The sequence below is a fragment of the Aythya ferina genome, assembly GCF_964211825.1.
Source record: "Aythya ferina genome assembly, chromosome: 3".
Taxonomy (NCBI): Eukaryota; Metazoa; Chordata; class Aves; order Anseriformes; family Anatidae; genus Aythya; species Aythya ferina.
This window is the reverse complement of record NC_140298.1, coordinates 22,853,674-22,878,243: the sequence shown is the minus strand read 5'-3', so window position 1 is coordinate 22,878,243 and position 24,570 is coordinate 22,853,674. Positions and strand designations below refer to the sequence as shown.

Here is a 24,570-nt window from a genome sequence, read left to right as displayed (position 1 = left end):
GAAGATCAAATCTTTCCTTAAAGGTAAGGAATTTACTCACCTTCAGGCTTGTGTTTTCTTAATACGTTTTTACTACTTTCTGAAACGGTGCCCCTAAATACAAGAAATCGTACGAAGGAGGATATAATTCCTCAAATGGATGAAATTACATCAGATGTAGTGGGAGCTCTGGTCATGTTCACAACTTCATAATTTTGATAGCTCAGGAATGGGGTATGTGTTAGTGATAATCTTTCCTGGAAACATTTTTTTGAGCATTGACCTTTTGTGCATTGATCACATGTCAGGCTAAGACTGCATTAACTGATACACATTCAGTGTCTGATAGTGCCTCATCAGCTCTGGAATGTTGTTTTTCCCTCTTAAAAGGGAAACTTACTGTCCTGGACAACTGAAGCTCTGCATATGCTCTGTAAGCCCCTAAGGAAAACGCTTATTTTTCAAAAGGAATAATGGTGTTGCAAGCCTTATTTCCACTGTTATCTTTTTATTTAAGTTCTTTCTTGTATTTCAGAGGAAGATAAATAAGATACAGAAACTCAAAACCTGAGAGCACGTGCTTTATCTTGCAAGAGTCTGGTTGCCAACAGCCTCCTGCTACAGCGACATAAGGAGTCAGGATATAAAGTCCTGTCTTCAGTTTGTTAAAATGTGTACTTGTTAGTCAAATCCTTCAAAGAATATTTAACCCAAATAATGCTAGACTGTAATAGAAAACAGCCAGGGGACCCAGATCTTGTCCAACCATCTGTATGCTGAGATAATGCAACACCATCCCTTTTCTAACTTCAGAGAGGTGGGACCATGTGGTGCTGCTCTTTCGTTCAGAATTCATGTAAAACATCTTAAATATATTAGCAAAGCAATATTTTTAAAAGGTAGACTGAGAATTTATACTGAATTAAAGCTGTACAGAGGATATATAGTAGCAAATAAAGACTGTTAAGCCTATAAAATGAGGTTGCAGATTCTTCTGCTGTTGCACTAGCCCTTTTTCTTCTTTCTAATGATATGCAAAATTCCTATTTGTAAGTTAAGGCACATTCACTTTAGGATATTATTGTTTTTGTGTTGTATGTTGCTTGATTATCTTCACCTGATCTTTTTGAAGCATCTTGGGCTTATGGCAGTAGCTCAAATGACAGTGAAGCACAGCCACTATGAGAGAGGAAAATGACATGGAGTTGAAACAAACAAACAAACACAAAAACTGTACTAAGTATGCGTGCTTCCACCTCTAGAATAATGAGGAAAGTCTTAAGTCAGAGAATCATAGAATAGCCTGAATTGGATGGGACCCACAGGGCTCATCAAGTCCAACTCCTGGCTCTACAAAGGATCACCCAAAAAGCAAACCATATGTCTGAAAACGTTGTCCAAACACTTTTTGAACTCCGGTAGGCTCCCTGAAGAGCCTGGTCCAGTGCCCAACCACCCTTTCAGTGAAGAACCTATTCATAACATCCAGTCTGAGCCTTCCCTGCCATAGCTTTATGCTGTCATTGAGAAGAGTGCGCGCCCTTCTGCTTGCCCTCCAGAGGAAGCTTTTGGCCACGATGCCCTCTTGTTGGCCCTCTTCTCTAGTCCCGCAGAACCCTACTAGTGATGGGCTAACAGCCCAGTGTAACCGCATTTACTATAATGTTTTGAGCCCAACCCATCACATCAGCCACTTGTTCACCTATTGTATTATGTATGTGCTTATCTAGCTGTATGCTACACATGTTGTCCAGAAGGAGACAGTGAGAAATGGTATCGAAAGCTTTGCTGAAATCCAGATCACAACTGGCTTCTCGATCAACCAAGATGGGTGACCTTGTCATAAAAGGAAAATAAATTAAATAGGAGTTTCCCCTAGTGAACCCATCTTGGCTGTGACCAGTGACACAAACCCATCCAGCTGGAGCAGCAGAATCCTGCACAGCTTTGGGGTTGGTTGGGAGTTTTATCGTTACCACAGTCACAGTCCTCTAGCTCAGGGGTCCAACAGTCTATCGTCAGTGTTGAAGACAACAGAGGCAAAAATGGTACTAAACTTCTCTGCTTTGTCTATGTCCTACTTGTGAGGTGACCATCCCCACAAAGTAACATACTAATGTTATCTCTGATCCTACTTTTTGCTGTTAACATATTTAAAACCCACCCTTTTTATTGACCCCTTAGTACTGGCCAGCTTCAGCTAATTGAACTTTGGCCACACAAATTTTCTCCTTACAATAGCAAACAATCTCTGTAGTCCTCCCACGTTGTGCAACCTCAGTTCCAGGGGGGGCCTCACGCTTTTTTTTCCTGACTAAGCACTAGAAGAACCCTGTTCAGCCAAGCTGACCTAATAATAAATATTATCACAGGAGTAATTTTAGGATATTGCCTGAATGATTTGATTATATATCTCAGTTAAGGCAGAGGGATTTTGGAATGATGTGCACATTCCTCACTTAGGTCCAGAACTAAATTAGGTTCAGGTAATAAGCAAGTCAAACACATGCAGCAGGAGGGTAGTTTTCTTCTAGCACAGTCCTCTGCAGGTCACACATGGTGAAGAAAGCCTATGTGGTCAATACCATGAGTCACTACTATGCCTACATTTTTACTGTGTTACTGGCAGAAAAAGCAGGGAAGAGACATGCATAAGTTTCAGTCAAAATTACTTCCAGTAAATCACGAGTGACTTCTGGTTAAAATAACCCATCCTGAACATGACGTGATGTAGGTACGGTTTAAATAAGGCTAATCTTTCTTCAGGATGTTCATAAATACACAAGCTATATAAATCCATCATACATGTGAACACATAACCAACCATAACCAGTCAGAATAGAGTAAAACAGTCTCTACTGTTAATCCCTACCACCCACCCCCAAAATAAGAACAATTTAGAGCTAAATGAACTTACAGTCACGAGGTTCAGTTCTATTGTTCCAGTTTTCTCAGTATCCAATTTTCTAAACATTTCTGTGGTAGTAGAGAGAGATGACAGACAAGAATGAATACAGGAACAATGACTGGAAAGATTTTCTCTTCCCTGTGAGGAAAGTTTTCCCAGATTACAAGTTTATGACAACAGCCTATAACCCAAGCCACAAAGGGCCACTGTGAAGTCATCTCACTTCAGACAGAAATATTAGAACTGCAGACAGCGTATGTGAGCTACCTGCAAAACAGGCAGAAAAGGAGACTGAACGTTTTTCATGGTTCAGTCTGTAATATTAACACTCTTTGTCAACATAAAGCTGTTAAGAAGCATATTTATATTTTTAAAATCAGCATTTAGTTGTGTGCGCAGAAGACTGACCCTGATTCTGCAGCCTGGCCTAAAATACTGATGCCTGGTTCTAGAAGTAGCATGTGGGATGGGCTGCAGGATTTGTATCTCGGCTTAAAGCTGCCTTGGTTCCAGTACAAAGCTTTCTGCATAAAATAACCTGGGCTTGAAAATGCAGAGCAACAGAGTCTGTTTAGTTATTAAACCTGTACTCACTGAACAAGGTTTCCAGACGAATCAAACACCGGACAAAGTTATCGAAGTCAATGATGAGATCTTCGTCAGCAAAACGAGCCACGATTATTTGATGTAACTGGCAGTTCAGCTTGAACCCTGAAATGCGATGACAAGGATTTAAAACAAAACAAACAAAAACAACCACAGGAAAAAAAAAAAATGCTGCCAGAAATTCAGTGAGCTGCTCTGGGTTACCCTCCAACCCGATCCATTCTATGATACTACGAATACAAATACCTGCTGCTTCCAGTGCTCTCCTCATCTCATACGAATTCATGGTACCGGATTTATCCACATCAATTTCCCTGTAAATTTTCTGCAGGACACAAAACGTTGTCAAAAATTCAGAGTGTGTTTTGGCTTTAGTCAGAAGTCTGAAGGCAAGGCTGACATAGCCATGGGCACTGAGGGCTAAAACCTTGGGGGCTGAGGACACACGATGCATGGTGGGTGAATGGTGGGAGGTGAGTTATGAACCTGCCCAGCAGTGTCCCTGCCTTGAGAACTGTGACTGCCACCCAACTTCTGGCCTCAAGCAGACAGCAGGCTGCCAAGCAAAATGCCCCAAGAAAACTCAATTTTTATTTCCTACTGCCTTATGTTCTGGTAGACTCTGTTTGGGGGGAGTTTTTGGTTGCACTTTTGGTTTTGCTAGGTAATTGACTTGGTCAATTAGTAGGACAGATGTGGGGATTAAATAACTCTGGGTTTACTATATCCATTTAACTGCTGTTCTTGTTTCCTTGTCCATTCTGCCCTGATCCTCTGAAACTAACATCACTGGCAGGGGAGAGAGGCTTTGTCTCTCTCAGACTGAAAGACATTTACTGACTCTTTGATAGAGTAAAACACAGCTTGCACTGACCATACACAAAGGTGCAGCATACAGAAACTCACAGTTAAACTCTCTAATACCTATATATCGTATGAGACAAAGCAATCTACAACCACCTATACATTTTATTTACAAGAAGTTTACAAGAAGTTGTGTCTTACCTGATATTTCTGAATCTTTGTCCAGAGTGTGTGGAACTCCTTCAGTCCCAGTTTTCCACTCCCATCATTCTTGTTTGAGTCAAGGTAATATCTTTGGAAGGAAGGAAAAGGATTTTCCTTCTCTGTGCTGAGTTTTACAGGGACACACGTGACTTAATTTAAAAAAAAACAACCTGCAATTAAGAAAAGGATGCAAGTCCTCTCTGAAGTGTGCAGTTTTTTGTTTGTTTGCTTTGTTTGAACAAACTCATCCTGTAACTACACAGCTGTTCTCCAAGGCTTCTAGTCTTTCTAAACCAATAAAGTGACTGATTCATTTAAACTACAATCAGTTCAAAAGCCCTTCCTGCTTCTCCTCTAGCAATTTTCTATCTTTTCAATATACATATAAAGAAGCAAAGATGATGCCATTTTGCTCTGCATAGTTGGTCAACATCTGCAGTTGTAGGTGCACGACTTACAAGTCTGGATTATAAACAGGAAAAGCCACAATCAAGCCTTCTATTTTGAGATTTCTTGCACAAACAGCTAACAAAAGAACTTAGGCACTCATTGATTCTCTCCCTAAAACCACTAAAGAGTCCCTTGCTAACTGCTGTATTTTACACCAGATTATAGCAGGGCATCACTTTGTTTTGGTAATTTTCCTTTCTTTCCTGAGTACACAGTTCAACTCCCACTGCGCAGAGAAGCTGGACACAACTATTCTTAGGCTTGAGACCTTCATCCTACACTTTCGCACTTATTCTTAGATGCAGAAGCTCCTAAAAGCCAGCACACTCTCTGGCTCCTGGTATTTGTTTGCCTTGTTTTCTAGTTGCTAGGTCCTTTTGATTTTATAATGCCCTTACCAACCCCAGCCAGATAAAAAAGCAGTTAAGTGCATGTTCAAACTCTACCAGCCAAGGCTATTCACACCACGCTGAAAGCCAGTGCCTTTTCCCAGCACAAACTCTGTCACCGGATAAACTGTAACACGCAACAGCTAGGAAGACTTCAAAGCAAGTGGCCCTGTCTGGAAATGGACTTTTTTCCCCATCACCCGAAAGGATTCACTTGTCATGGTCAGCAGCTAAAACAAGTGCTACCATTTTTATTTGGGGGAATCAGAGGAAACATGCTTTGTTGCCTCAGGAGGCACTGATATGATAGTATGGACCTCTCGCTGCAAAGGCAGCAGCTCACCTACTTCAGGCAGAAAAACAGCATCTAGGAACAGCCTGAAAGGATACATCTAGCATGTCAACCATTATTTTGCACGTCTCGATACTAAAGCCATCAGATTTAATATCTTGGCCTGTAAAGAAAGAGCGAGAGACAGGATTAATGTTTCTTAATACTGTTTCTTCTCTCCACCCCCCCCCCCATATGCAGAGGCACAGATGGACTCTGCAATTACACAAATTGGGATGCTAACTACAGTCACTGAGGCACTAGCAGCAGGAGGCGCCCTTATGGCCATCACTCCACAGTGCTCTCACAGCAGGATTCTGCAAGGATGTAAAGATCCTGCATGATTCAATGCCGAGTACCAACAACAGCATCCCTTGATTACTATCAAGCTCTAATCATAGAATCATCTAGGTAGGAAAAGACCTCCAAGATCCTGAAGTCCCACCATCAGCTTGGCCTACCAAGTCCCATCACTTAATCAGTCCCTCTTGCTGGCAGTCAATTCCCTGTAGCAGGCGCTGGGATAAAAGGCACCCATATGCACCAGGTACCCAAACACACCTCACTGAAGTGCACACACAACCTGCGAAACAGCTCAGGCACAGTCCAAATTTCTCTGCAACCCCCTGAAGGAGTAGAACATGTGGTCTTGGCCATACGGACAATCTCTGCTCATATGGTGCTCTCATGGCCACAGCAGGGCCATGGTATCCACTGGTATCCATCTGAAGTCACTGTTGGAGCAAGGTACTTACGTTTAGCCATGATTTTATTCAAGATACTGCGCAGCTCGAAGGCAGAGATCTCTGCATCCTGTGGAACAGAAGAAAAGAAGCCTTCACTAAGAGCTGTGGACACCATCTCACAAGCATCCTACATTTGCTAGTTGCAATTAGCATCTCTTGGAGTTTGTCAGTAATGTGGGTCTACCTTTACCTCCCATGAAACCCACCTGCACCATGTGCATTGTATAGTTTGGACCCCACTGGCCCTGAAGTGGCTGAGAGTTGTTCCTCTTACCCACTCAGCTGTGCCCCCAGTAAGACATAACAAAATACTCACACTTCCTGCTAGCTGTCCAAAAAGCTTTTTGAAGCTAGGTTCAATGTCATCTTCACTGATCTCAGTCTAGAAGAGAGAGACAAACACGGAATATGGAAAGGAGGAACTTTTCTGCCTGAGAAGGACTTGACACATTTCCTTGCCCCCAGTAAAACACAACTTAAATGGCAAAGTTGAAGGTATGGAGTGCATTTACTTTGATTTTAATCAATTTTTTTAGGGTTTCTTCAAAATGTTGGTGTTGCAAACACTGCAGGAACTAAGAACTTTTGCAATAGCTTTCATTAAAAAAAAAAAAAAAAAGTTAAAAGACACAACCAACTACAGAAGTTTACTGTTGCTGCTACTACTGTTGGACTAGCTGTCCTCGTTTTAAGAAAAGATTGCAAAAATTAAGCTCTCATTAAAAAAAAAGAAATCCTATAGACATACAGAGACACAGTACTGGAAGGAAGACATTCTCAGCCTTGGCATGACTGAAAAAACGGTGATCCAATTCTTATTCATGAAAACAAAATCCCATGCAAAATCACACCTATGGCTAAAGGCCTGTGCTTCCAGATTCCCTGAGAGCAAAGGGAATTTCCCATGGCTTCAGTTACATCTGCAGACAGCACCTGATCCTGGGCACCTGGAAGGTCCAAGTTCACCACCACAGAAAAGGGACAACAGTTGTTTCCATTATTGCTTACAACTCTCTTTTTTAGACATAGAACTATGCATATCCAAAGATTTGTTTCCAAAGTGGGAAAACAGTTCTTGAACATGCCTGCAAAAAAATGTCACCTGACTAGGCCATGCAGGGAACAAGACAGTCCAAACCCATTTATTTATGGCAAAGATATCTCAATTTAAAATATTTAAGATATACCTCGTCAAAATTGGCCTCAATTTCATCATCTATAACCCTAGAAAGATAAAGAAATTGATATTAAAAACAGAAAAGTCACTTTTCTGGTACTTTTGCTTCAATATTTAAACTATTTTAATTATCATAATAACAATGCATGTTCAAAGCTGGAGTGTTGAACCACAGACACACAGCTGGCATCCCATTTTTTTCACTGCTACGGAAAATAAGCAAGGAGAGGTTACAGAATAGTAGAAAGATTTGTGCTTGCTGGGAAGTTGCTATGGGGATATGCTATCCCATACTCCTTCCCAAGGCCTCAGCCCACATGCTCTCTAGGACAAGACACATCTACAGCTAATGGTGTGCTCTGAACCAGCCCTACTGAAACCCAGCTTAGCGTTATCAAAGATAGCATCTGACTGAGCAATTCATTTGAATTTTTTTCCAGCATGATTTCAAATGCGTGAGCTGTTTCTTGTGGTCAGTGTGCTCACAAACAACAGAAAGCACACGTGTTGCTCCCTCTCCCTGGGGCTTTTTTGTTTTAACCTGTGCTCTGGGACCCAGCTGGCTACAGTCCAACAACTAAAAGCATCTGCCCAGACAAGAATTACCACAAAAAAAAAAAAAAATCATCCCATTCCTAGTAAATAATCCAAAGTAAAAAGCTACATACTTTGAGTCTGCATTTTTCTCAGAGAAGACTCGGAGGCAGAAATCTCCGTTTTTGTTGGGTTCGAAGGTAGATGGTACAATAATATATTCTCCTGCAGGGAGCTTGAACCGGTTCAGCACTTCTCGGAGGTTGATAAAGGTATTAGATTTTTCTCTTGCTTTGTTTGTCAGGAAGAAGTTTTTGCTCAGATGAATATTCGTCTGGCCAGAAAACTTACAAAAAAGCAAAGAAACAGAGAAAACCCACTGTTTGCATGTATTTGCATTTATAAATGACAAAATAAAGATGACAGCTAGGTCTGAAAAAAAAAGATATCCATTCCTGCAAAATGAAAGAGGAAAGAGGAAGAGGGTGGGTGTCTCACACCACAACACTCCTGAGCTGTAGGTGCAAACTATCTCATCTCACTAAGATATTCAGGCCATGCTTTTATTTTGCAGATTGTGAAGACATTTGGCAAACTCTTCCACAGCACATCTTGAAGGCTGGATGTCTTACAGCTGATGTCTCTCTGAGCCCCAGAGCTGGTGCCACCAGGGTACCACAGCTCTGCTCCGCCTGCAAAGTCAGGCTGCCTTCTGACAGAGAGCCCAGTTATGCAGGGCTCTGGGAATCAAATAAATGTTGCATATTTTAAAAGTGTATTTGGAGTGTGACATGCAGAATACGCAGGGTTTTAATGTCTGGCTGTCTCAGATCTAGAAGTAATCACTAGCAATGTGCACAGCTCAGAAACATCCCCTTCCCCTTTGCCCAGATTTTTAAGAATGCAAAACCCCTCAAACCGGTTTGTGGTGATGTTGGGAGAAGACAGTTAAGGGACTGTAGTTCAAGTCTTTTTTTAAAATGCAAATCGGGTTTTTGGACCACTATGTCAAGAATTGAGGGGCTGACAGAATATTGCTAAAGGATTCAAAAGCACAGCATTTCCTTTATGGTGAAACCATGTTTTACATAGCAGCCACTTACGCCACATGCCGTTCCTGTGCCTCAAGAGGGATTTGTGTGCACCCACACAGGTGCAGGAAGCCATGTCCTAAGGTCACCCTGCCATTTTGCTCAACCTCATTCATTCTTTTGAGGAGCAATGACTCAGAGGTGTCTACAGCCCTGCCTCATATTGCACAGCTATACAACCCCTCTTTGATCTCTGGGGCATGCTATTAACCACCTGAAGGTACAACCTGAGAGAAAAGAAGGACAGTGCTTAGGGAAATGGGAATAAACACCTCTGTGGAACATTAATTTTGTGTCAGGCATGAACTCTGTGCAAACCAGGAACAAGTGTGGGTCTTAGTTGGGAGAAAAACCATGAAAGAGAAGCTTTTGTGAGTTTCTGCTGTACAGAGAGCGCTTACCTCAACCCAGGACATTTTGAAAATGCAACATGTGCTCAAGCCCACTACCACAATGAAAGGCCACTAACTTTAGGCTCTGCATAGCCAATATGGTCCTTCAGTGAAGGAGGATCCTCTTAACTGTTTCTTCCCACAAGTCATTCAGCCCCATCTCTGCACCTTGAATACCAATGCACTCTACATACCTCTGGGGGCACCTGCAGGGAGAAAGGAATGGTGTTAGTTGTGTATTGAACAGGGCTCCAGGGCTACTGCTTTTCATTGCTGGTTACCAGCTACATCCACACAAGAAAAAAAATAAGAGCTTGAGAGTGAAGGTGAGTACTGAGCCCCTGTGTTTCTTTGCAGTTTTCTGCTTCCTTACAGGACCAGGGAACCTATTTCTGCATTAAACCTTATTTGCCTCTGGGTACCAGATTCTTTGGCAAACCTTTTCCTAATCTGGGATACTGAGAAAGCAAGCAATTACTTATATCACCTACAGCTACAGAGCAAACCCCAGACAAGACTATTATTCCTACTTCCAGTGGCAGGTAAGTGCTGCTTTGTATTTCTGAACAAAATGTCCTGGGTAAGGAGCTACCACAGACACACCCCTGAACCTTTATTCAGCAGAAAGGGTTTTGCAGGTGTTTTGGCTGGTTCTGCTGTTGGGTTCACACTTCCCAAGCTGTGCAGGTGTCCCAGTTAGCGTCACATCCCTGTTACAACTGCTCTTCTTCAGCCTCTCTTTACCACAGCCTGACAAACAAAGCTCAAACTGTATTTCTGTACTTTACAGGTGTTTTTTTCATTTTTAAATTAATTTTCTGCTCCTCCATGTGGAAGCACAGAACAATAGGTGGGAAGGGGTCTCTGTGTGTCATCTGGTTCAAACCCCTACAAACCCCTGTGCTTGACCAGTATTTTGGTGGAGGTTAATTTTATAAACATATAAGTGGAATTTTCCTCGCATCTGCTGGTGTCTGACTCAGCCCTGCTGAGTTTGGGCCAAATGCCCAGGTTTTTTTTCCTTTTCCTCCCCGTGTACCTTACTTGCCTCATAAATTGCAAAGCCGATAGTGTGCATGTCCTCTCCCATCTTCCTCTGCTTCCTCCGATGCTTCTGAATCAGGCCAATGAGGAAAGTGCAGCCCCTCTCAGGATCGTCAGGATCCTCATCTTCTTCCTCCAGCTTGATTAAATACTGTGGATTTGTCCAGAAAGTGTCTGGGAAGTGGATTTATACAAACTGCTCAGAGTTTTGTTTATCAACACGGCTGCTTTCAAAGATGTCAGCTAGGACAGATGCAGCTCTGGCTTCCAAATCAAGCTCTGACTAACACTCTCCTCCCAGCCTTGCAACCACAACTAGACCCTTATCAGGGAGCTATGTCTTCCATGAATGTACACTTTTTGGACATCAGTCCCCACTACCTCACAGTCACATCCACAGTACACCCCAAACCAGTGAATACGAAGGACAGGAATTTGCAGCAACAGGGCAGGAGGGATATGTCAGGCATGCAGGGCTGACCATGCCACAAAGCCAGCACCAGGTCAGATGCAGAAAGGTCTCACTGCTTCACCAGGACCATGGCTTTAACCCAGCCCCTTGCACTGGGAGAACAACCACCCAGACACTGAAGCTCCCAGAGCAAGAACAAGCAGGAGAGCAAGCGTTTCTCCAGGAGAGCAGTGTCTCCACACTCTTACTCGGGTAATTCCTGCAGCCCCCTGCAGTAGCTCCTCGCCTCCAGTTCCCATCCAGCTTCAGCAGGCTCCACTTCTTGTACCTGTCACTTGCCAGGGTATCTGGAGTCAAATTGCAGATCTCCAGGCGGGAGTAATGCCTCAAGAAGTCGTTGAACGCCATCCTGTGGGAGGCAATGCCACAGAGAGCATCTCCTCAGCATGGACAGTTTTTCCGGCTAGCTACCTTGTCCATCTCCCCCCTCTCCTGCTGCAACTTAGCACTAAGATTTTGGATGAATTTGCTCACTCATTTTTGAGAGTGTGGTGGGAGAAGGTACTATGTGTAGAAAAAAGGCTTACTTACCAGAACTCCCCATCTTCGTGTCTCCTTGTCAGCCGCTCCCGCACCTCTGGGTCAACACCACTCCAGTTTGGGCAGCTGAGAGACAAACCCACATTAGCTACAGATTAGTAAAGGATAAATCCTAATGTAGCTGATCTGGCTCAACATATTCTCAAGTTTTCAGAAGTTCACCACTGAATTTGTTTGGGCTGTTAAAGAAGCAGAAACTACACAAATGCTTGCAGGAATCACCAACCAAATCACTGTAGCTAGGACAAAAGCAGGTGTTTGCACAGAGGGTGCTGGACTGGTGGGAGATACAGTGGTGGGATGCTTCTTTTAAATAGCTCAAAGTGATCACCACAACCAGATGTGACTTTCAGAGGAGTTTTAGGTAGGGAGAAAACAGAGGACAGCAGAAATAGAGCCACATCCCTGCAGCCAACACTAGTAGGCAACACGCAAACCTCTGACTCACTTGTCATTCCATTTTCCGGTCCATTCCACTTCCCCCCAGGGATTTCGGATTCTGATCAGCTTTTGAACACTTCCTCTGAAGTTCACCTGAGGGTAGAAATGTATGTAGAGTTACCCAGGGACTCAGCACTGTGCTCCCCTTCATCTTTTTAACAGGAGTTAAAGGACATGGCAGAGTAAATATTTCAGTGCTACACACGATAACGTATATGCACAAGCACACACTCAGCTAGTCCACAGACATAAGTCCTGAGTTAAACTGATTTTGAATGAGCACCCAAGCATGTCCAGAGAAAGTTTACAGCATGCACAAATCAAAGCTCAAGTCAACCAAAATATCCATTTTGTGCTGCTAAGGAAATACCTCTTAGAGGATTTCAAGCAGAAATAATGTAAAGCTACTCCAAGACCGGCAAAAAGCATGTGCAAGGGGATATTTCTTAATAATCATCATCTTTATAGTATAAACTGCCTGCTCACATTGAAATGTTCCCCCCCGACCTGAACTAATCAATTACAAGGGATGGGGTACTCAGCGTGGCCCTGGTGCTGTCAGCCACAAGCCCTCTGACCACTCATGCGCCCCGCAGTGCAGCAGTACCTTCTTGCTCTTTGAAGAGGCCCTGGCGTGTTATCTGCTGATCGCTGTGCACACAGAGCCCGGGCCAAACAAAGCGTTATGAGTTTCAATAGGAACAGCCATTATTTTTGGGAACACACAGCACCAACTGGCGGCAGGAGCTGGGGCACCGCTAGAGCTTGAAGCAAAGCAAACAGCAGAGAATAGGCAGAGCACAGAAGTCCAGGGATGGGGTTCCAGTGTCCAAGATGAAGTCTCCTTACAAAGCCTGCAAATATCTCCAAAGGAAAAGCTTGCATAAGTCATGTCCATTTGTGAATTAAGGCCAAATTCCCTCTTCACTGCTGCTGCTGTGAGAGGAGGACCAAGTACAAGCACACCAACCTGCCTGTTAATGCTGGTCACCCCCATGCAGCATTGTGGCTGCTGACTCACCGCATCTCACTCTGTTTCAGGGACTTCACAAATAATGACTGAGGTGGCCAGAAGTCCTTTACACATATGAAGGATGCCACGGCCTGTCTGTTTTCTTCTGGTTTTGCTCACCTTAACTTCACCAGTCACCTACTCTTTGATAAGTACCTGCCTTTCAAACACTGTGCTCTACTGAAAGGCACTGCTTGCTATTATTTAAGGGACAACAATAATTCAATTATGATTATTATTTTTTGCTTGGCACCTGTCTCACACACGTTGCTGTATATTTAAGGCCGCCCACTGCAGACGTGTTGAGGGCCACATTGTCATCAGAGCGTAGTGTGGCCTCTGCAGACAGCTTCTCACCTCCCTGCTTACTAGGAATCAGCAGAGAATATATATACATATATGTGTGTGCATGTATATAGGATTTAATATAATAAATGTATATATTTTTTTTTGGTCAAAAACTCCAAGAAGTCAAGTTTGTGTTTTTCCAAAACACATGGATTAACTCAGTATTTCTTCAGAAAGAGACTCAAAAAACTGTTTCTGCAAAAAGGGTTAGACTGAAGAATTTGTGTCTTTGAAGGCAAATCTGTTGCTGCTACAGCCCAGGGAGGACTATGCTCAGGGCTTGCCACGTTTGACCCTGTCAGGGCAGAGCACCTACCTCTTCTGCCCCGGTGACAGAGTATGCGTGTCCCTTCACCAACTTCTGGGATGTGACTGCCTCCGTTTCGGCCGCACTGGTGATCTGGAAGAGCAAAGAAACTCAGCATGCCTGGTGCAAGGGGGACTCAGAGGTGAAACTCCAGCCTCTACAGGAGCTTTCAGCTCACTGGGAGGTGGCAGGGGTGGTTCGGCTGCTGCACAGGAGCAATGAGAGCAATCCGGAGTGTTGTCAAGGGACCAGCAGGAACACAGTGGATAACCAGTCTGAGTCTGCCAAGGCGTCACCAGGGATCACACACAGATCCAGTAAGCCCCAGTGCTCTGCATCTAGACCAAAACACCTCCTTCGGCTCCACAGTGGAGTGGGAGGCTCCCCTTCCCTTCCCCAGCATCCTAGGGCCTGCCACGCACAGCAACAAGGGAGAAGGCTGCACTTTGAATGCCACTCATACCTGAAGGTACACCACTGTCTCTTCTTTTTGTGACTATTGCAATAATTGTGCAGTCTGGCCTATGAACACTGCAGAAAAAAATTGCTTCTTGCTAGAAAGTGACTGCTTGATATCCTGCTCTAAAGCCACTTCAGCCTCTATTAAACATGTTTGCAATTCTCCTTCTACCTTTTCAGAAAGCATATGATCTTTAAACAAGCACAGCTTAATGCTTAAACAAGCTTGATGCTTAAAAAAATAAAAAAGAGGGTGGGATCTAGCAGACAGGATTCCTGCTGCCAATTCCTGCTCTATTACGGATCCACGGAGCTTAATTTGTGTTTTCCTGTTTCTCTGACAGACAAGAAAAGATTTTAGAGGATTTTTCAGAGACTAAAGTCACCAACAATCAGTTTACAACATGTAAAGCATCAGCACTCACCAACAAAGGAATATGTTTACTTCCTGCCACCCCCAACAAGAGATTTGTATTATTCTGGGACAAAAACCCAGATGTCACATTCTTGTATAAATGCAGACTAGTAAAACAGGTCTGGAAGCTCCTGTAAAGTCACATGTTGACATTAACAAAGTACTTGTCCTACTGTGAAGTTTTCCTCTCTTATGACTTGGATTTAACATAAAAAAAATAGGAAAAAACACTTGAGTCTGCATTATGAATTGAGTTCTTGTCAACAGTTTACCTTCCCTTTAGCCATAACTAAGATCTAATCTCCTTTGAGTATGTTGGTTACCATAACAATACTCAAATTCATCTCACTGGAGCTAAAAGTGATGCTCAATTGCTGTAAGCATAGCCAAAGCTCGTCTTACACTGCAGATTCAGATTTTGGCAACATGTTTTCTGACAAAACCTTTTAAATGACTGGCAACAGCCCTAGCCTCCCTTGGAGAACATACCCCAGGTTGTTTTTTTGGAACCTTCTGGTGCAATTTGTACGACAAGCAGGCTGTGAGATGGACTGAGGTTGCCACATCTGAGCACAACAGGAGGAACCATTAGCAGCAGCTTTCCGTCCAAAGCCACTTAGCCTGCGATAGCCTGCTGCCAACAGTCTTTCTTGAGAACAAAGACTTAGATCAGGATCCCTAATGAGTTACTCCTACAATTTTTCACCATGAACCTATGAAACAGCAGAAACTTTAGGTCTCAAGGAAGAACAACAAGTGAGGCAATGAGCTTTTACATACAAACTAATGAAATCTATGATTCAACCTATTCTCTGTTCAACCTTTGACATGTGTCATGCAAAATGGGTCAAATTCTCCAGGCATAAGGGTGAGCAGAGAACTGGTCTTCAAGATGCAGAGGAGAAGAACATCCTCTGTGGACCTCCTGCAGGTGGAGCACAGGTCCACCTTCCAGCCAACCACCCATATAGCAGCCAAGTGTCCAGCAATAAGCCCACTAACTCACATCGATGGAGCAGCCCAGGAGAGAGCCTTTCTCCAGTGCTTTCTGAATGATTTTGAAGAGGTTGGGTGGTGCCTTCTGCAGCTCATACCATTCTGCAATTCCACCAGTGAAGTCCTCAAAGCCTTCAGTGGTGGTGCCGCCAGAGAGAGCCTCATATGATCCATTCAGCCTGCATGAAAACACATGCACACACATCAGGTTCTCTATTCTCCTTTTCTTTTGGAGACAGGCATTCTGCTGTGTGAACTGTCACAGCATTTCTGCTTCCAGCTGCACCATGGCAGCTACAAATGTGTAGTATCTGCACAGTGGCAGATGCTATGGTGAAACAGAGGCATGAGGAGTTCTTGAGCAGAGCACAGCAGCCCCCTTTGCCCAAAGATACCCACCCTGGCCCTTACTCACTTGGCATAGGCCTTCTCCAGCAGCGCGCTCCAGAACTCACTGCCCTCTGCTGAGTGCACGAAGAGCAGCTCCCCGTTCTTGGTGGGCAGCCGGTCATCCACCACGACATCCACCCACTCCCCATACTGCCAGAACTGGAAGAGAGCACAAACTCTTTGTCACTGTCCCATGTCCACCAACACCAATTTCCTGGAGGAAAAGCAAGCCTCCTGGCAGTAACTTCACCAATGCTGTACAGCTGGATCTGCAAATAGAGGAAAGACCCCAGACAGAGCCTCTGCTCCTGTGGCTCTGTGATCAGTGGCCTTTTTCCTTCCATCACTGTCACTCTCCTAGAGTTTCTCTGTGTTTTCAGCCTGTCTTTTCAACATTCCTTAAGATGTTGCAAGAGGTGTCCCACACATAGACCTGGCCAACCATGCAGGTTCCTAGCCAACAGCACCTGGGGGAAGGCAAGACCCAGTTTTCCTCATACCTGGAAGTGGAAGATTCCTGCATACTCATCCTGGAAACTTTGGTCGTTGGGAACAACACGGGCCAGAATTTCTTCATTCAGGGTGAGAGAGGCGATAGCTGCTAAGAGCCAGCAGTCCCCTGTAAGAAAAAAACAAACAGAATTGACAACTCATTATTCAAAATTATTCTCTAACTTACGTACTGCCTAGGGATTGATCATTTTAACTAGCATGAGGATCACCATGACTGCTGAGGCAATTGATCGCCACTCAGAAGATGAATCACTGCAGCTGTGATGAGATGATCCCTTCCATCAGTTTACCTCTGAAACAGATCAAGTGTATGTACACAAATACATGCCATTTCCAGGCAAATGTGGTATTTCCTCAAGACCAAAACAAACAGGCACCCATGCTGGGACTATACAAAAGAAGATTTAATATTCAATAGAGTACCTGCAGGTTAGGAAGCAGCATGGTGAAAAGGCAAAGCGCAGGGCCTGTGGGCACACACAGGTACTCTGAGGTGCATTATTTTCCTCAAAAGACCAGTGTTTTCTCAAGGATAGGCTGCTTTCCTTTCCCTTCTCCATGCTTCATAAATGCTTATTCACTTGCCATCTAGAGGTCTACCCTAGGGATGAGCTTGCCAGCCTCCTACCAAACAGGAGCTCCTTTGATTTTATACACCTCTGGAGGCTCTTGCCAGAGACCTCTTTGTCTAGTCCAACATCCAACTCTGGCGCTGGCCACCAGAGAATCAGGAGAGGTCTGAAGGCAGGCACTGTTTGCCAGTCTTACACACCTCTTCATCCTTCTTGGGATGGAGCCAACATACACCAAGCCCGTAGGCCAGAACCCCGGGGTCCCGGTTGTCTGGACAGTATTTTTCCACACCATCTCTTACAGAGCAGGAGGCTGCAACTGTATAAACATTACCTCTGTTTTTCTGTAATTATTTTCAGAAACAGATGTTATTTTAACAAAGTGGCTACCTTTCATTTACCATGGGCATGACCCTCTTTCCTGCAGCTGCATGAGGGCCTTGGTAGTGACCCTTCGTGGCAGTTCTCCTTACAGAGCAGGACCCTACAGGTCTCTGTAAGCAAACTCTTGGATCAAAAGGTAACAGGACTTCAACTGCAGCCCAGACCTGTGCTCTCCCATGCACAGCCTGCCCACACAGAGTGAAGGATTGCTGGGTTTTGTTTGTTTGTTTCAACAAAGGTGTTTTCAAACAAACCTGGCAACACAGTAAGCACTTGGGAGATGATGCCCGGAGACCTGTTTGGTACCAAGGATCCCTGATTTTAGATCTCCGAAACAGATTGCGAACTTCAGTACTTTTACAGAGAGTCCTAGAGACAGCTCCCTGCCAGAGAACAGCCCTGGCGCTTTGGGGCTCTTGTGTGGCTGAACTGAATGAACACCTTACCACCTCTGAATTAATACCTTATTGCCTCCTCCCCTTCCTCCTTAACATTTTTTTCCTCCCACTGGCACTCACTGCACAACAAGTCAATTCATTAATCCAGACAAAAAAGTCCTTCTGTTGGCTTACTGAGTTAAAGGAGGTTACCACAAGAGAACAGGGGGTTATTATGGACTTACAGTAGAATTGTTATATACCAGAGACACTGTGGGCAGTGGGAGAAGGGGTTGGATGTACACATATACATGTACACCAGATCAGCTGCCTAAGCACAGCAAAGTGCTGCAGGAACAACTACAAATTAGGGTGTTTTTAAGACTAACATAATCCTAAGAGAAGAAAGAGAGCTGGGATCTTCATCCTCTCATTTGTGCCACTGCCCCTCAAGCAGGGACACACATTCATACCTGGGGAAAGTTAGCAACCCTCAGTGCAACATTTAATTTATAACAAACAGGCAATCTCAAAGCACCCTGAACACTAGGAACATTCATGAAACACCTCAAAAAAAACAACAACAACAAAAACAACAACAACAACAAAAAAAAACACACACAAAAACCATAAACCGATAGATTAACTGGTCTCACCTCAGCACAGATGCCAAATAACCTACCAGCCTCAGAGTTACAGGTCCCTGGATTAAAGTTTATCAGCAGGACTGTATATAGGAGCTAGACATGTCTTTATCTGAGCTGACAGTTCTAAACTTTATAAGCAGCATCCAGAGTACACATACACAGCAGAACAAAGATGCTGCTGCTCCTCCTGTTGGGGGTGTCTTTCCTCCCAGTTGCTCAACCTGTAGCATAAACCTGAATTTTACATACTGCAGAGCTTTGCTCAACTTGGCCACTACAAGAGGCTTCCAGAGCATCTGACATTGGTGTTACTAATCTCAGAAAAGTCACAGAGGATCTCTAAGCCCTTAAGCACAATTTAGGAGTAATTTTATTTTTTTCTTTTTCCTTTTTTTTTTTTTCTTGGTTGCTTCCTGTGTGTTGCCGTCAATATTTTTTCTTATTTCTATAAACAACGTTAACAAAAAAATGCTACTGCAAGGCAAGCATACATGTACATAGCCACAAGGTGTTTGGTTTGAAACAGGCCATTCTGGAGAGCTACGAGAGGCAAAGCTTCCCAGTGAAGCATCTGGAGTGGAGCACTGGGAGGGCAGCCCACGCAAGAGTCAAAGGGGTGCCATGGACCCCATGCAAGGGGTCAAAGGAAAAAATGTACATTCACCGAACCTCAAAAAAAAATAAATTAAAACACTCATAGCTATAGCTTACCAACTACATCAATGGCTGAATGTATTTATATTAACACCCTGGGACTCCAGGAAGCTGTCTGGCTAGAAACAATAGGCTGTGGCAACACACCAACAGTACAGTGGTTCCCAGTTTTGGAAAAACACGCATATAATTTTCTAAATTCAACCTACTGAATTTACTATCTTTTCCACATCTGTATTGAAGGAGGAGACATCTGTGTCTAACAGCAACTAAGAGATACCGTGCTCTGTATGCCCCAGTGTTGTGATACCATGGTGACATCCCCTCCAAAGAACAGGGTAAAGGGTGAATAAGCTTCCTCTCTGCAGTGACTTTGGTTTCTTCCCTCTGCTGTAGTGAGTCACCAATTCCATTTGCTGCCGTTCTTGGCCAAATAGCATAATTGACTTCAGACCTGATACTGCAAAACTGATTCCAAAACTGCCTTAAAGAGCTTCTTATAAAAACAAACAAACAGGAACAGAACAAAGGATAACCCAAAGCTGAAGGGGAAGAACTTTGGTGTCTAGTGAAACTAATGATCTTATTGCTCTGTGTTAGCAATCCAGGATGCCTTTTGTGTGTCAGAGCATCATCCAGCACCCATCAAAACCGATGAAACAAATCTGTCAGCTATACCTGGCCCACAGACCAAAGGCTCTTGGGTAAAAAAAACTTCTGCTCACTGATAAAACTGTTTGGTTATATGGCCTGTGCCAAGAAGCCTGTCACAGCAGGGATGGGCACATGTGCTTTGGACACCTGATCTGACCCTTCAATACTCTCAGATGCTCTGAATGGCTTAGCAACAGCTACACAGCTCCCTGTGAGCACAGGTCTGTTACTCTGTGGTCAAGCCTTCTGGGTGATAAATAGACTACGAAAGTTTTCTATGAAAAAAGCAGCATAATAACACCAAGTATGGTGTTCTAAGAGCACCTGAAGTTTTCCAGTACAATGCCCTCCAGAATATCCCAAAACGCGATGGGACATCAGTGTCAACACAGAAAGTTCTAGCAAATGACTAGCAAATTTACCAAATCTAGCAAAAAGACACTTAAGCAAGTGTCTCAGTACAAATGTGATTGTCGAGTGAAGCAGTGGCAAAAAAAACACATTTGCATGAGACAGTTGTTAGTCTCACCATGTCAAAAAGCGCAGACCCAACAAAGGTCTTAGTAACTCGGTGGCTATGCAGAGGAAAGATCAATAGCATCTGATTTTTAATCAACAGCTGACACAGAAGACAACTCCTCTGCCTAGATCTATACGAAGATAGTGAGGTGAGTCACAGCAATAGTTAGTCACATTGAAAACAGGAACACACACATGAACACTAATACTCTCCTATTCAAATATTATTTCAGGACATAAAGAAATACAAGCTGTGACTCAGTTCATGATCTTCGGTGGTACAATACAACCACATGAAAACATCTGACTGATCAACTACAGCAACAAATGCTTTCTTCAACTTTCAGCAAGGCTCAGCATTAGCAACAGCACCTCCAACATTTCCAAACTAAATTACTTCCCCCCTTTCCCCCCCGCAGTACTGCTGCTTGACAGCATTGGAATAGAAAAGCTGGAAGCCTGCAGAACGCAGAAAGCAACTAAGTGCCTTTGGAAACACTCATCTCTGCAAAATGCTAGCTGCTGAAATGAAATGACAATAGACTGCAATTTCAAGTCGAACAGTAACTTAGCTGTAAAGTTGCACATCAAAAATAGAGGACAGGTATCTGGCATGTGTGCTACACACTTGAACATGTGTTATGCCAAAGCAGTCATCATGTTACCAAGCAGAAGGAGAACACATGAAGGAGGCTGACAGAAAGCTCACAGCTTGCTCTTCTGACATAGCAATGCCAGTGACATGCTAAGGACCTGAGACACACAACGGAGCCTCATCCATGCAACTGGTGATACTGAGGTATAAGGAGAAATGAATTGACAACGTAAGGGTTTATTTAAGTCTCGGTGCTTTTTATGCAAATTGTATCTTACTGTTGAAGTACCAACCTGAATAACTTCTGAAAGAAAACATGAGCACAAAGCGTTAGAAATAAGCTTCCCTATCCTAGTTTTTTACAATAAAACACAAATAGCTGCATCAAGAACTGGAACTAGGACTAGAAACTAACTAGCCACGACATCCCTAACTTTACGCTGACGAAAAGCAAACAGGCAGACCTGTCAGCTTCATTCTTTTGCCACTCTCACTGAGAAAGCACAATGAATGGAGCATATTACTCACGTTTCCTCACACTGAGACCAAGAGCTTTCCTCAACTGCACTATCAGTCGAATCCAGAATCCTGAAAGCTCTCCCTGTAATAAATGCTGCTTTTATAGAAATAAAGCGCTGCCATACAAACTCAGTAGCATGCATGGCAAAAGCAGAGAGCTTGCAGGTGGGGCTGGGCATGTACACCCGTTTCTCCCCAGATAGCCCAGGTTTGCTGTCCCTGAGATCCGGCAAGCAGCAGGGAATCCCTTCTTGTCTGCATTCTGCGACTTGCCAGGTTTGCAGGGCTGCTGCCTGCCCTGCAGCACGCTCTCCCTCTTGCTGGGGGAAGAAGCACCATGCTACAGGCACAGCTGCTCCCAGCAGAAATGCTGTTTCAACAGCAAAACCAAGATGCTGAGCTGAGGAGCACAAGCCAAGAGCTGGCAGCATTCAGAGACACATCAGAAAACCAGTCTGCATCATCTCTGCTCAATCAGACAGGAAGAAATCCGGTAGGATGCACAAAGATGTAGGAAGCACTGGTGCGGAAAAGTCAGATTTCTGCATGTCCTCCCTTACCTAGGGCCCCTTGGCAGATGTCCGTACGCGTGGCTCCACCGGCTATGAACTGCGGGCTGGCACACAGCTCCTGGGGACGACAGCAAGCCCGGCATCACTGCACCCGCAGCACCGTGGGGGGCACCCACCCGGCGGGCACCCACCCGGGGCCGGCACCTACCGTGGGCCTGCGCCACTCGACGCCCCGCGTCTTGAAGGAGCTGGGTCCCAGCTCGTTGTATCCCAGCGCGGCGGGGCCGGCGGGGAAGGAGGGGTCGTGGAAGAGGCGCCCCGCCTGCAGGCACTCCTGCCGCAGCGCCCCGAAGCGCTGGCCCAGGTAGGGGACGGCGTGGCCGTGCCGCCCCGCGCCCAGCGCCGCCGCCCGCTCCTTCGCCAGCGCCTCCGCCATGCCCGCCATGGCCGCGGCCTGCCCCGCCCTGCCCCGCGTCACGGGGAGGGGGAAACCAAACCACACCACACCAAACCAAACCAAACCACACCAAACCAAACCGATGCTGAAATGATAACCGCTGCTATCACACTGAGCGGTTACGGCCTGCCGTGCCGTCCCGGTTTTCTGTCAGTGCTCGTCCGTCCACAGCTGGTGCTCGGCGAGGGGGGGGCTTCAGCTCGGGGTGCGCTGCTGCTGCTGGCACCAGCACAGCGCTGCGTTCCTCGCAGGGAGGGTTCAGAGTGTTTGTTGCATGTTTCAGGTCTGACTCACGCCTTCAGAGCGCTCCCCAGGCGGTGGTGGGGAGGCTAAGAGCACTTGGTAGCTGCACCCACCACCTGCACTCGGCGGCTGCCTGCCTCCAAAGGACAGGCACGGCATTTGGTGTGGCACGTCCTGAGGCCTCTACGCACCGAAGAACTGTTCAGAGCCATTCTAGTGGACTAAAATTAATGCTATTGATTGAAAAAATGTGTAAAGAATCATAAAATACCACGTGCTGAGATGTGGTGGGAATTGTTCCTTGAAAACTGCAAACTGGTTGTTTTTCTTCGTTGATGCACCAAGGGCCACTTTCTGTCCACTTGCTTGGTGGCTTTGGACTTTTCGGATTTCATAAGCAAGAAGGCCACTTAATCAGGAAAAAAAAAAAAAAGAGACAATAGCAACTCACCGCTTTATAATTTAACCAATGAGCCAGTTGCATCCTGCTGTGAGGGATCCAGTAACCGTAGTGCTGCTCAAAAGGCATTTGTTTGGCTCCACATAGTGGCTCAAATCTGTACAGCTGCCACAGATCAGACCTCTTTTTCCAGAGCTGCAGTAAAAGCAAACGAGGGTCAGTTTAAAGCAGTGGTTTTCACTGGCCTACAAAACCAGTTTTGTTTTGTGAACTCCTCTGGCCAGTTTCCAGTAGATGCAGAAGTTTCAGTGAGGTTAAGATTTGTCACGTAATAGCTCTTTTTCTTACTCATCTACTCTGTACCCCATAGGTGACATTCACAGACCATTCTGGGGTCTGCTACAGCATGCCCAATGCCTTTGCTTGGACAATGATCAAAAAGATCAAGTGTGTACAAGAAACTTACATGGTCTCTCTGTGCAGCCAGTTACCAGAGTTTTCTTAGAATCTCTGCAGTGGGACAGGGGCTAAGACAGAGCCAAAGAGAGGAGAACAGAAAGAAACAAAGGCAGAAGGAAACTGAGCCAGCAAGAATGCAACCAGGAGGCAGTAGGAGAGGTCCCTGAGATGGTGCAGAGAAGGACATTAGCCACCAAGGCTTGTTAGGGTGGCCCCAAACATTCAGGGACTGTACTATCTCAGGTGGTTTGATGACAGACAAGGACATGTTGGTGTAATGCAGAATTTCACTCACTCTGTGGGAAGCTGACTGTGTAAATAGCCAACTGAACAGCCTACCCACCAAGCCCTCCGCAACCAGCTATGTTGACAAGTCAGCTGTTTCCAGCCTGGCAGCAGGTGTGGATATGTGACTCCACAATTCGGGAGAGAGAAGTGATTTTGAGTACTACTTGAGTCAGTACAGTATTGTGAGGATAGAGGAGAAAATATGGCCAATGGTCCAGGGAAGGGGAAAATGGGGCTACGCACCTGCTGGGCTCCTGCTCTCCTCCCCCAGGAGCACAGTAGGATGAGGGTGGTGTCCCAAAGGAGGAGGCTTGCAGCAGTGATGTTTCACAACAAAGAATTGCTTTCTCCACTGGAGCTAGAGGTTTCTTCATCAGTGCAAGACTGCAGCACCAGCCAAGAGAGCGAGAGGTGGTGGCATGGCCTGGGTCATGGTCTTGTGTAATGCACTTCCCAGCTCTCTACAGGGCTGTAACTCCACCCTTGGATCAGCCCCTCTCTGTTGTGGAACTTCATATCTTGGGCAATGACTGTAAAAGAATAACCTTATAGATACATGTTTAGGCTGTTTCATAGCTGACACTGGTCTGCCTATTAATAGCCACTCTATTTCCAGAGTAAAATGATGCATAGGAGCCCATATATCCAGAACACGAGGATGTGAGCTCTCTAAGTCAAGCTAATCCCTTTTCACAGTGGAAGGTCTACAATACTGCTAAGCTGCTTTAATTCTCATTAGCAG

General features: G+C 44.9%; 1 protein-coding gene across 1 annotated transcript; it reads right to left on the bottom strand.

Moving 5' to 3' along the window:
- Nucleotides 1-1,007: 1,007 nt before the first annotated feature.
- LOC311433674 (calpain-2 catalytic subunit) lies at nucleotides 1,008-23,057 on the bottom strand. Its single transcript, XM_084513020.1, has 20 exons — nucleotides 22,190-23,057; nucleotides 22,030-22,099; nucleotides 16,536-16,654; nucleotides 16,061-16,194; nucleotides 15,656-15,824; nucleotides 13,785-13,868; nucleotides 12,116-12,201; nucleotides 11,659-11,733; nucleotides 11,316-11,476; nucleotides 10,651-10,829; nucleotides 8,263-8,474; nucleotides 7,605-7,641; nucleotides 6,734-6,799; nucleotides 6,427-6,484; nucleotides 5,731-5,795; nucleotides 4,499-4,567; nucleotides 3,740-3,818; nucleotides 3,482-3,598; nucleotides 2,897-2,955; nucleotides 1,008-1,158 (listed from the first exon to the last, which is right to left on the bottom strand). Exons 1-20 carry the CDS (start codon nucleotides 22,424-22,426, stop codon nucleotides 1,135-1,137), a joined length of 2,100 nt encoding a protein of 699 aa, XP_084369146.1. The 5' UTR covers nucleotides 22,427-23,057; the 3' UTR covers nucleotides 1,008-1,134.
- Nucleotides 23,058-24,570: the final 1,513 nt, after the last annotated feature.